This window comes from Lathamus discolor, chromosome 1, assembly GCF_037157495.1.
Source record: "Lathamus discolor isolate bLatDis1 chromosome 1, bLatDis1.hap1, whole genome shotgun sequence".
Taxonomy (NCBI): domain Eukaryota; kingdom Metazoa; phylum Chordata; class Aves; order Psittaciformes; family Psittacidae; genus Lathamus; species Lathamus discolor.
The window spans coordinates 55,595,715-55,608,576 of NC_088884.1; the positions used below are offsets into that span (position 1 = coordinate 55,595,715).

Here is a 12,862-nt window from a genome sequence, read left to right on the forward strand (position 1 = left end):
CCGTGGAGCCTGTGGAGAAAAGCTCGCACTTCTACAGCAGAACACTGTCCATTCTCAGAGCCGGCACGATGCCCTATTTACACTCTGTGCCACAAAGGCGATGAGCAAAACAGCCCCCGTCACAGCAGCGCCTTGGTCCTGGCTGGGTGAACCCAACGAGTGAACACGGCCAGAGTGCAAGGGAATGGAACCGCAGAGCCACCCAACTCCACGGCACGATTAAGGCGAAAACCCCTCCGTATTCTGAGGGGTGCCGGTAGGGCAGGGGATCGACAGCACTGGCCGGGCGGCAAGGTCCATGGGAGGGAGGCGGCCCCGAGTCTGCCGGCTCCATGCGGGAGGGAGGGGTGGGTGCAGTGCTGCCCCGGTGCCACTTGCTGCCTGCCCCGGGCGAGGGAGAGCTAGCAGGGGGCTCGGGGAGGAGCAAAGCCACGGCCTGTGTCGTAACAGCCAGCCTGGGAGCCCGCGGAGCGGAAGGGACGGTGCGGGGCCAACCGAGAGCAGGCCCGAAGGTGCTACTCCGAGGTTTTGGAGAGGAGAGGGGTAGAGCGGCTCTGGAGGGAAGCGGGTGTGTGGCGGAGGTGCTGCTTGGAAGAGATTGGGAGGAAGCGGGAGGTGGTGAGGCTAAGGAAAGAGCAGGACGCTAGCCCTCAAGCAGACCTTGTCGGTGCTACAAGGGAGGTTGAGGTTAGGTAAGACTGCTCTGTATCACACTGATCTCTCGATCAAGCTTCCCAGCTACCAAGTAGCTGAAATTCAGGATTTTCTAACAATCTCATCACTCAGTTTAGATTGTGCTCAATAGCAAGTGCAGGTTTGCCCTTTTAAGTAGCCTGTGGGTACTGCCAGAATGCACTGCACCTGTGTCTGCTCCTCCCCTTCTTCTTCTGTGTGCGGGAAAGGTTACATGCTATGCTGTATGTCTTCTCTCTTCTGCTCTCCTAGATGGAGTCAGTGATAGAGTCTGTATTCTCTATCCTCCAGGAGGCTGGGAAGAGTGATATGGCAGGATACACAGGTGAGGTGTAGCTCTGCTAGCTAAATTTCAGAAGTTTCAGGCTCTTGTTCCTTATTCTTAGCTGGCTACTCTGGCCTTGGTTGCTAGGATGGTGTGGCATGGTAGGGTGGGGCAAGGTGCTCGGTGGTATTTTGTCTTTCTTTCTGCTTCTTGTGCCAAGCAGCTGTTTTAAAGTAAGGTAATACAGTTAACTTGGGGTGAAGGAAAGCCAGCACACTTCTATTCAGGCTTTTTCACCAGTGAGGAAGGTCTCAGGGAGCTGCACAACTGCATCTGAGGAGTGTGACTCCTCAGCACCAGCTATAGATGGGAATGGAGGGTTGTTCAGTTCCATTTCACTGTTACAGACTTGGGGTCTGCATGGGCTTCTGGGAATAGTCAGCTGTAGAATGAGGGAGTGACTGCTCCTGTGAGATGGAGTCATCTTCATCCCTCCGGGAGAAAGCTGTCTCTTGGATATAATTCCTTAATGTAAGAGATGAGACTCCCTCAGTAAGTGGGTGTTTTTGTTTGTTTTATCACTGGTATTTATGTCTTGGCACATGTGGCTAAGTAAATAGCATTTTGTCTTTTGAAGGGCATGTTACTTGTAGAATTCTGCTTCTTGGTGTCATAGAGGTAGGACTGAAATTGCACTGCAGAGTTTTACTTTGTAGGTAGGAAGCCTGGTTTTTGTTAGTGGCATAATGAAACTTAACGTGTTAAGTGGATGTATGTGTAGTGTGAGTAACAATGTTTTAATGCTAGATCAGAGATACTAATGGCTAAGTCCTGTACTTGAGTTAATAATATTTTAAGATGCCTGCAGAAATCGAACTTGGATAAGCCTGTGTCAGGTGATCCTTACAATTAATGATGAACTAAATATAAAATTTAGTCAGAAAAGTAAGATAACTAAAGCTTACTGTAGTGTGCATGGTCATACAAATTCATTTGTGAAGTACCTATGTTGCATTTTTTAGGAAAGAAAGGACCATATTTGAATGTTTCTTGTGAGCTTCCTTGAAATGCCTTTTATTTAGCTTGTTGCTACAGGAAAAATAGGCATCATGCTAGATCTAGATATTAAAGACATAGTAATAGTTAACTGGCAATTAAGTTTGGGTTTTTTTAATCAAGAAATAATTCCTTTGACTTCTGATGCATGACAGTTTCCCTGTAGTAATTTCAACTGATCTTGTTTAGGGAAAAAATGCTGATGTGCCAACCTGTAAAAGAAGTAGTTTAAATGCTGTTAGTAAATATTAACTAACACAAGTGAGACGCAGCCTAACTTCCCTGTTAATTTTGCCTAACAAAGGTTAAGGGGACTTCCTTTGTATTGAGCCCTCCCCACCCAAACGCACAGCTTTAAAACAGTGTTAATCCTACTTTAGCAGGCTGTGAGGCATCTGAGTGAAGTCTCAGACAAATAGCTAAAAGTAGGTGTTTGTGACAGGTAAGGTGTTTCAGCATGTTCCTTTACCTTCATTTTGGCAGTCTTCCTTTGCCATTCCCTGAGGGCAAAAGGAAGACTGAGGAGAGGAAGAACAAGGAGATGGGGAGGGGAGGGAAGAGGTAGGTTTCTTACCTCTCTTCTTCCTTGTGCCACTTTTCCTTGTCTTTTTGTCTCAATCTTCATAATTTCCCTTCATCTTTGAAGAAGGGGACTCTCGTGCAAGTTGTTGCTAGGCCTGGAAAAATCAGTTATTTTGCAAGGAGCAGTTTACCTGCATTAGGGAAAGAGGAGTGTCAGATTGCTCTCTTACTCCATCAGGGGACTGCATTTTGAGTAACTATGAGGAAGAGGAAGGAATCCCTGAAGAGCTTAAGCAAGATGTACTGCCTCGGCTACCAGAAGCCCACAGCCCAGACGTGGGGCCAGCCAGTCTGCAAAGGCAGCAGAAGGAAGCCTGTAACAACCCCTCTCACCAAAAAAGAGGCTCCGGGAAACCTGCCGTCATTACTGATAGCCAGAAAGCACCCGCAGAAGAGAAACCCTACAAGTGTACAGAATGTGGGAAGGGCTTTAAGGGCTGTCCCAGGCTCCTGAATCACATGCGAACCCACACGAGAGTGCGGATGTTTGAGTGTGTAGAATGTGGGAAGAGCTTCAGCAGGAAGGCCAGCCTGGTGTTGCACCAGAGAGTCCATACAGGGGAGAAGCCCTACAAATGCAAAGAATGTGAGAAAACCTTTGGCCGTGCCTCAAACCTTACCGCTCACCATAAAACCCACACAAAAAAGAAAGCCTTTTCCTGTACCACATGCAGGAAAAGCTTCAGTGGCAGTGCAGCTCTCTTCCACCATCAGAAAGTCCATATGGATGAGCAGCCCTTCAGGTGTACCGAGTGTGGAAATAGCTTCCGTCTATACTCCAACTTCATCAAGCATCAGTGGATTCATTTGAGAGAAAGACCCAGTGAACAGACAGCAGGTAACTGAATTAAGATCTGTTGAGTTTTATTTCAAGCTGTGCAGACTCACAGGGGATATATTGGGTACTCTGGTCTCCATTTGTTCCTAAACACTTCTCCCTCCTTGCTGTGGTTATGAGTATTTTCTGTTTGTTTGGTTAGGGTTCCTCCCTCTCTCCTCCTTTTTTTTTCCCCCTTCCTATATTATATGTTTATCTATGTCATTGAAGAAGTGCCTTGAAAATGCCAAAGTTGAAACTTTGGCTTTGCCATGAAGGCTGCCTGGGACTTTAGACTCTCTAAAGCTCTTGGATCCCAAGAATTCCTGCTTCATAGTGTTGCCTGTTGTCTAGAAATAGATCTTCAGAAGTGCTCAGCTAGCAAAATACTAAGTTTAGGGAAGCGGAAGGAATTTAGGCTAAGAATCAGGGCCTTGATAATCTCTATCAGTTATTGTGTTATGTGTGGATATTAAATGAGCAGCTTTTAGTTGTCTGCAGGGGGAAGTCTCTCCTGGCTACCCGTCTAATACTGATGGCATAGTACAAGCTGTCAGGCAAGGTGATTGATTAAAGTAGAGAATTTTGGGGATTTTGCACTATTCCACATTTTTGTAATGACCAGAAACTCTAGGATAAAACCTAGTATTGTGGGTTGTTTTCTGTTGTACCTTTACATGGGTAGTCCCTTAATACTTGGTCAAAAATGTTTTAATTTTTAATCTTGGGTCTTGCCTAGCTACCCATAGTATTGTTCTGGATGTTGGGGTCTTGACCACATCATGTAACAGCATGGCAGCTGAGACATGAGATGGTATGTTTTCTGTGTGAGGCTTTTCAGGTTTGGTTTGGTTTGTTTTCATTAGTTTTATTTGAGCTTTCCTCCTGAAAAAAATTTCTGAGCAGGAGAACCTTTCATCTTAACAATGGAAATAATAATGAACTTCTACTGAAATGGCAAAACTGAATTCCTAAAGTAGGGTTTGAGAACACCTAGTCCATAGATGTAAAAAGGTGGCCTAGTAACTCTGCTAATGAACCCTAAAGATGGGACCTTTAACTTCTAATGCATTTTTTTTCTTCTGGAAATTTTTCTTGTCTCAATTTTTTTTCTTTTTGTTAGATTGAAGAGTTTATAATTCATAAGAATTATTATATATATTTATAATATATATAAAAATAAGAATACATATGTAATGACCATATATATTTATATATATTATATATAAAAATAAGAATAGTTAATATTACATCAGCCTAGTAGTATACCTGCATCAAAAGAAAGTTTATAAACTTATCCTGGAATACCTACCAGCTACTGCATCATTGTAATTGAAGCTGTATGATAAAATTGCTTTTGTGATCAGCTTTGTAATGTGTGGATTCGGGATGAAATTTGATTTCTGTATCTGGTACTATTTCAAAGAGGTTTATGTATTCATAAATTGAGTATTTTACTGAATTTCAGCTGTCCTATTCCTTGCAGCTCTTGCTCCGGCTTTGCTTCCTTTCCCTCCCAAAAAATAAAGGAGGGGAGAAGCAAGAGGACAATATCTTGATTGTGATAAAACACAAGCCTCGGACGTTTCAGGGGGCTGTATCTGCCTTGTCTCTGTTCTGGTTTGGTTTAATTTGGGCCAGCATCTGACTTGAAGTTTTAAGTTTAAAATGTGGGTGAGAGGAAGGGTTGTTACTGATCTGCCTTTTCCTTGTGTGCATGCATATTTGAAATGCTGACCTAGTAATTGGTGGTAAAGTGGGCTCTTGACTTACACTGTTTTGCTTTTAGATGCAAAGTGTTCTGGATTTACATCTCTGCATCATAAAGAAGAGCAAAGTTGTGGTGCAGGGAAACCTGAGACGGATCACTTGAATCTTGTTCTTGAAGAGTGTAAGTAGAAAAGGTCTTCTAAACTGTTATGTGAATTATTCTTACATAGCAAGCATTAACGTTCTTTTCTGTTTGTACAGTGCAGAAAATGAGGGAAAATACGGATATGCTTCTTCTAAATCAGCAAAGTCAGCTGCAGGTCCTGCAAGAAATTCAGAAACAACTGACCATACTTCTCTCGGGCAATGATCTCATTAATTCAAATGTTTATACTTTAGGACTTCTGCTAGAACGGCAGGCAGCTGCAGCAGCATCTCTTTTATTTCCCCTTCTTAATCCCAGCAGTCTTCTCCCTGAAAATGCCAGGCTGTTATCTCAGTCATCACCTGGAAGTCTGCCTCCCACTCCCTGCTCAGTCTCTCAAAATGATGCCTCTTCTACAGCTTGATCAGCTTTTTGCTGTGAATGTATCCAATGTAGACAAATGTGACTGTTGTTTTGTGCTGTTTTATCATTCGAACATATTATATCTTGTGTTGTAATGTTGAAATTGTAGTAGCTGTGAAGATGCTGACCATACACACAAACTTGGGAAGATACATGCCTTGGATCCATCAGCAAACAGCAGCTGGCCAATTCCACTGCCCATCCATTTGTTGCAGCATGCAGACATTTTGATCAGTAATGTGTTTTGTCAGGGCAGCTCAAGATCTTTATCACTGGGGTGTAGTTAAATGCAGCATCCTTATATAAGATAATGCGTAAAACTTAAGCATATTTTTCTACCTGATACGCCTTCAGTATGTACTTGGGCAATTGGACCTCTCCTAACAAGCTGAAGCTAATGATAAAGTCATCATGGGTGCTTTAAGCAGCTCCTGGTAAGTCTGATTTATGTAGAAGTAAACAACATGCGAGAAGTTCAATTTAACTCTACTTCTGTTCCCAGCATCCATTTGTGAAAGGTTCCTTCATTCAGGAAGGCTTTAGGTTAGGTGACTATAGCTGTATTTTAGGCCACCATCACTACTGAAACTGCAAAAAGTATTTTATGGATTTTTGCTTAAAATGAACAAACACCCGTCTCTTCTCCCCCAAACCAAACAAAACCCCACCAACCAAAAAAAATAAAACCAACCCCAAACAAACAAACCACCACCCCACCACCCAAATAAACCCCAGACCCAAAACCTCAACAAAATACCACAATTCAGGTCTAGTTTGCTTGTTAAGAGTTTGAAGAAAAGCCAAATTGGCTTATAGAACACTTGTTCTTTAGTTCAAAGGTGAACTTGCTTGAGTCTTTTTTATGTGTTCTGTCACATCCTATTTGGATTATTATTACTAATTGTTAACTGCAGTGTGTTAGTTCACTGGTGTTAGGACTTGGTAAATAATTACCTGTTGGGGAGGAAGACTGGGAAGCTCAGGTGCACCATCTTGTCTGTGGAGGAGATGGTGTTGTTTATGTTTTGCTTCTGTTCCTGCAGGACTCTGACATGGGTCCTTTTAAAGCTAATAAGTGTAGGGTTTTAAGAAGTGTTAGTTCTTTCTACCTCCTTTTTTTCCTCTCAGTGACTCAGGCTAGTAGCATTGTCAGACCCTTTGAGTGCCAAAAAGCTAATTGTGACTTAATCTGACAACAGTTGGGATAAAGAAACTTAGGGGCTATGCCAAAGTCTTTCTCTTGAACTGACATTGTGTTTGTGGGTTGTTGGTTTTGTGGTTTTTTGGTAAAAGGACTGTTAGTAATTACTAAAACAGGATTTAGATTACAAGAATGGGAAGCGCTTCTCCTAACAAGTTGTCTTGTTGGTGACAGTGCAGTGATGTCAGATTTTGGTCCAAAGATAAAAGTCTGTGGGATGATGCGTGACTCTCTTTCTCTGTGTGTGCACACGGACTGTGGAAATTACACACTGGTTCTTATTATGTAGGATTTTGTATTAGCCTTAACTCAGTAGGATATTCATCTAAGCCAAACCGAGAGACCTTAAAGGGCAGTCTTCTGGTTTGAATTTGTACTGAAGTGTTTGGTGTGTGTTTTCCCTCAGTTGAGCGTATTAATTGTGTGGCTCTAGGCTTAAGAGCTCCAATAATAGTTGCTGATGTTCTATGGAAACTGGGGGATGCCTGCCATTCATAATTTCTTCAATGTTCAATGTAATTTTGCTTAGAAGCTGAATCCCCTCTTCAAAGCAAAGTTTTGTATTGTAGTGTTTTTTAAAATGTTCAGTATTAAAATGTGTTTTTGTTAGAAATGAGTCTTCTTGAGTGTCTGTCCTTTATAAAATAGCACCAGTGTTCAGACTTCAATACCTAAACTGAAGTTCACTTAGTCTAATGTATGTGCCTAGCATATGTGGCTCTTCCTGCTTTCCTCTATCTTGCCCAGATGCAAGAAGATGTAAAGGTATCTCCCTGCATTTCTGTCTTTGGAAGCTCCTGAAAAAGAAAATGTAGCTAAGTCTGCCACTTCTGCAGTGTAGATCAGGTAGGAGGAATCTCTTCAAGGGCTTAGGTTTAGGCGGATTTTTGCCTCTCAGTAGGGAGTTTGTGTATGTTTCTGTTTGCAGCTGATAGGCTTGGGAGCAGTTTGTAGCAAACCAAAGGTGAGCTGCATCCTTTTGTATTGGTGCTGTCTAATATGTTTGTTGGGTCCCATCTGAATTTGAGGATTAAGTCCTGAAATACCTCTGAACTGCAGATGTGCTGAGGACTGAAGGAAATATTTATAGAGAGAAGCAAAGGAATCCAACATACTTACTATTTTTGTGTTACACTTCTTTCCTGTGTGAGAGTGGATGCTGGAAGTCTTTCTCCTCCTGTCCTTCTAAACACTTAAGTTGTTCTGAAAAGCATCTCTGCTAAAAATACACCTGTTCCTAGGTGGAGTGGGGCTGGGGTCTTCTTGCCCATGTTGGAAGGTACGTAGAATGCTTCTTGCTTCCTTTTCTCCCTTGCAGTGCTCTGGCAATGATACAAAAGTGTGCAGGGCATTATCAGATAGCATGCCAAGGATACTAGAGAACTTTGCAGTGTCCAGGAATATGTAAGAGGATATCACAGATGCTCTCCTCGTGCAGATGTACTTGATGTTGGGGACTGGACAGCGTGTAGGCAAGTGAAAGGTAATCTGTCAGAGGTGTAAACTCTGACAGCTGTCAGTTCCTAGGACTGGAGGTTCAATATCTTGCATCATAGAATCATAGAATAGTTAGGGTTGGGAAGGACCTTAAGGTCATCAAGTTCCAACCCCCTGCGATGGGCAGGGATGCTTCACACTAAACAGTGCCACCCAAGGCTCTGTCCAGCCTAGCCTTGAATACCACAACAGTTGGAGCATTCACAACTTCCTTGGGCAACTTGTTCCAGTGCCTCACCACCCTCACAGTAAAGAACTTCTTTTACCTAAGCTAAACTTCCCCTGTTTAAGTTTGAATCCATTGTCCGATTGTTACAGTCCCTAGTGAAGAATCCCTCCCCAGCATCCTTGTAAGGCCCCCTTCAAACACTGGGAGGCTGCTATGAGGTCTCCACGCAGCCTTCTCTTCTCCAGGCTGAACAGCCCCAAATTTCTCAGCCTCTGCTTCTCTTAAGACATGTTAAAATAAACCCAAACTCCTCCTCTCCTTCCCCCCCACCCAAATCCATATGCAGGGAAAGGTCTGGAATTCATTCATTCCATGCTCAAAATGTTGGAGTACTGCGGGCAGGAAAATAGTCTCTTTTACAGTCTGCTTTCCAAAGGAAAACTCTACTAAAACATCCTGACTTAGCCATGTGAAGGAAGTGGGAGTCTAAGATCACATTAAAGTATTTCCGTTCCTTTTCTGTTCCAGCAGCTTGGCACCAGTGAGATGTATTTGGAAACAAGTGCTTTCAGTACTGTAGCACTGCTCTTCTGACAAACTAAATAGCTTGCTCAAAGCTTATTAGAGTTGGGGATTTGATGTTTTTCTCCATCTCAGTCTTCTGTGATTAACTTATGTGACTGCTCAGATCTTACTGCTTTAGTCAAGTAATGATTGTTTTTTTGTTTGTTTTTCTTTAAGCTTTTGTTGTTGGTGTTTTGTGGGTTTTGTTTGGGTTTTTTTCTTGTGGTTTTTGTTTGGTTTTTTTTCTGGTGAAAAAGCCTGATAATTGCCTGACATCAACCAACGGATCAGTACAAATCAAAATTCAGGACCTGGAAGGGCCAGTGCTGTTTCCAGTAAAGTCTCAGAGCAGAGCTGCCATGTGTGCATAGCCCCTAAAAAAGGATTCCATGAAGGGTGTTATGTTAGAATTTAGAGACACTTTTTTGTCTGAACTCCTTGGAGAAGTTCACTGCCATATCCCCAGCGACACTTGTACCTGACTTGCACCTGATCTATGATCAGGCCTGTATCAAGTGAGTAATCCTGCCGTACAGTCACAGGCAGCATGAATACTGTTGGCAGTGCAGTAGAGAGCAGTAAATAGGTGACCTATGTATGTCTCTTGTCCTGTTTTGTGCAGGAAGGTATAAAATTGGTAGAGGAGGTGAAGAGTGAGAATGGGTAGGGTTGTGGCAGATGCAGAGAAATAAAGACAAGAAAAATACCAAATACTGATTGTTTAAAAGGACCCAGTTAATTATGGGGAGCAATGTCTTCCTGCTTGACTGGTCATCTGGCCACTTTCTTTGCTGCGGCACAGCTCAGGAACAATCTCTGCCCTGCTTCTTATTCTGAACTATTTTGGGACTATGGTTGTCCTTTTTGTTAAGTTCCATTTGTAGAGTGCCAGAAGTGCATTAATCCGTCAGTCCCATTTCTATACCAGCAAGTGGGCTTGGCACACTTCCTGCAATCTGAGCCTGCTGGTGTCCTCCAGATATTTTGGAATTGCAGTCTCAGGTGAGGGTGATGGCAAGAGCCTCAGACGTGATCCATTATTCTCTCTGGATTCAGAGTTACCTAACAAGTAAAAAAATAGTAGGTTATTAGTAGTACAGTTACCCAACAGTAACTGTGTTCTGTGATAGAGAATTTACTCCAGAACTTACAGCACTTTTGCTGATTTCATTCCTATAATGTGGTATTAAGATCAGTGGATAACTTTTATCACCATTACACAATCCCTTGGTGACTTATCTGGAAATTGGGAATAATATTAACATATTGCATGTCTACATTTTACTTGTATTATTCAGACTAGATACCACACTTAATATCGTACTCACTAACAGTTTTCTGATGAAAGCAATGTTTTTGATAGGTGATTTTTCCATCATCTGAAGACAGTTTATTTATTGCATGTGAACTATACGCCAAGACAGACACGCAAGAGTAGGTAGCAGATAATCTTGAGGGCCTTTTTCAGTCTTATTTTCTCTAAGGTTCTTCTAGAACTGCAACACTTTTGTCTTTATCAGTGTCTGTCTTCAAGAATTCTATTGAAGAGCGAAGGGGATGCCTGTCTCCTATTATTATGTGAGAATTCTTTATAGTCTAGCTAGGTGTTAGTGCTTTACTGCTGTTCCTGCTACAGCAAAACCAGCAACTAGTTTGCCCCCTTTTTCTAAACTCTACAAATAATAAAAACAGTAGTTCTTGTTTTGAAAATAAAGCCATTCCTTACAGTTTTGTAAAAAATCATGACAATTGAAGTGAATGTGGGGAAAATGCACGTTCCCTGTTGTGTACAACAAAGCAAAGAAAGGAAGTGAGGGAAGAAACAGGAGAAGGCAGCATAGGAAGAATGAGCTGTTGCAGTGATCTTTTAAACTACTACTGGCACAGCCATTACTGATGTTTGTATCACAGACGGTCATTGCCCAGACCTGGACAGGGATGTAATAATTCTGGGGCTATTGCTGGAAATGTGGGCTACAGGAAATTCCTGACTGATCCAGCCACCCCAAGGAGGAGCATGCCCCTTCTCTCTCCTTTCATGTTAGGGGATGGTATGCTGCCAGTCCTAGAGGCTGAACATGGTTAGGGAGCTTTAAGTGGGCAATTCAACAGCACAGATCCTGGGGACACACTCTCAGAGGTAAGAAACTCCTAAGGTGTTCTGAAATGCAATTCGAGAGACCTCTGGACAGTGCTTTCCAGCTGGGTCCTGGTAGCTCACTGCATTTGGAATGAAGGATTCTGGCAGGAGTCACAGTCATTATTTCCCAGTCCCACAAGCCCACCTCTCCTATGCCAGCTTTTTTCTGCCCTGTGGGATCATGTCTGATCCTGGCAGCCTTTCCCTCTGTTTATGTACAAAACACTGCCATGGTACAGTTCTGCAGTGGGTGCATCCTGCAGCAGAGTAAATGGTACTGTTTCTTCTGCTTTTAGTAGCAGCTGCCCCTTGGTGCTGCTCTAAGCTAAATGTTATTGTTTTGTCCAGTTTCTGGTTTTCAGGGCATTTTCCTCTATTTGTCAGGATAAAGTCTGAATTGTGGAGGATGTCGCTCATTTTATGGCAGCTTTAGGTGCTGCTCATCGATACAGCTTTTCCAGTCCCCTTTTCTGCAGTGGCTAATTCCCTGTGTACTTTAGAGGATCCAAGTGTCCCATTTAAGGGTTGCAGATGCTACTTTGCAGTAAAACTGGATTATTTTCCCTGGACTTCATAGTGTATAATATAGGAGTTAGTGAGTGGTGTTGGACACTTCAATGTGTCTGAAGTTGTCAAAATTATTAATGTTTCCAGTATCTCATTGAATCTAGCCTGTTGGTATTGCAGCAATGACTGACACAGAAAAATGAATAAAGAAATGAGTTATTTTATTGGCTTAGTGGAATTTGAGCTCTGTGGCATGATAGTTTGTAGGACCACATGTAGGTAACAGAGATGGAAAAAAATCTTTCGGTTTTCTTAGTCATCTATCAAGTTCACTGAAGAAACTAGTGGTTCTTCATGCAAAAATGATATGTAAGTAATTAACGAGCCTGTCATAATGCATCAGTGGGATAGAAAGCTTTGATATGGCATTTTTATAATTTTAAATTCTCAAGTCTGGAAAATGAAAAATGTTCATTTATATAAAATCCTTTTAAAACGATTTCTGAAATTAGCCTAATAAGTCTATATTAGATGTCCATGCCAGTACCTTTCATTTGAAAGACATTATTTTCACTAACTTCAGTAGGAGCTGTATGTTCTAATTCAACAGGAATGTTCAGAGTTCTAAGTAACTCTGCACTCTTCAGTGCTTGCAGCCTTTCCACCTGAGGGTTAGCTGCAGTTTTAAAGAACATTTGCTGTATCCTGTCGTTCAAATCATTCATGAATCTGTCAAATCCTTCTGGTATGTGGTAACACATAATAGTTTTCCAGGTTAGCATTAAATTGCAAATAAGTATTTTGATTTTTTCTGACATGTTTTGCATTAATTTTATGGTATTCTTGCCTCAGCAAGAGAATAATCATATGCGATAGTATCAAAAGCCTTTTAAAGCGTTGACTGTATGCCATGTTCAACTCCTCTGTTGTTAACAATGCTTTTCACTCTATTGTAAGAGAAAAATTGATATGACATAATTTGACTTTGGAAATCTATACTATCTATTATTCTTTTTAACTGCTATGTGACTGCTATGTCTTGTTTCAGTATTGTTCTTGTACTGAAGTCAGGCTCACTAAAAATAGTTCCCAG

At 42.0% G+C, this 12,862-nt stretch overlaps 1 protein-coding gene across 1 annotated transcript; it reads left to right on the forward strand.

Moving 5' to 3' along the window:
- Positions 1–332: 332 nt before the first annotated feature.
- LOC136006034 (zinc finger protein 79-like) lies at positions 333–7,505 on the forward strand. Its single transcript, XM_065664020.1, has 5 exons — positions 333–512; positions 946–1,018; positions 2,775–3,434; positions 5,203–5,304; positions 5,385–7,505. The coding sequence occupies exons 1-5, from the start codon at positions 333–335 to the stop codon at positions 5,690–5,692; spliced, it is 1,323 nt and encodes a 440-aa protein (XP_065520092.1). The 3' UTR covers positions 5,693–7,505.
- The last annotated feature ends 5,357 nt before the right edge of the window (positions 7,506–12,862 follow it).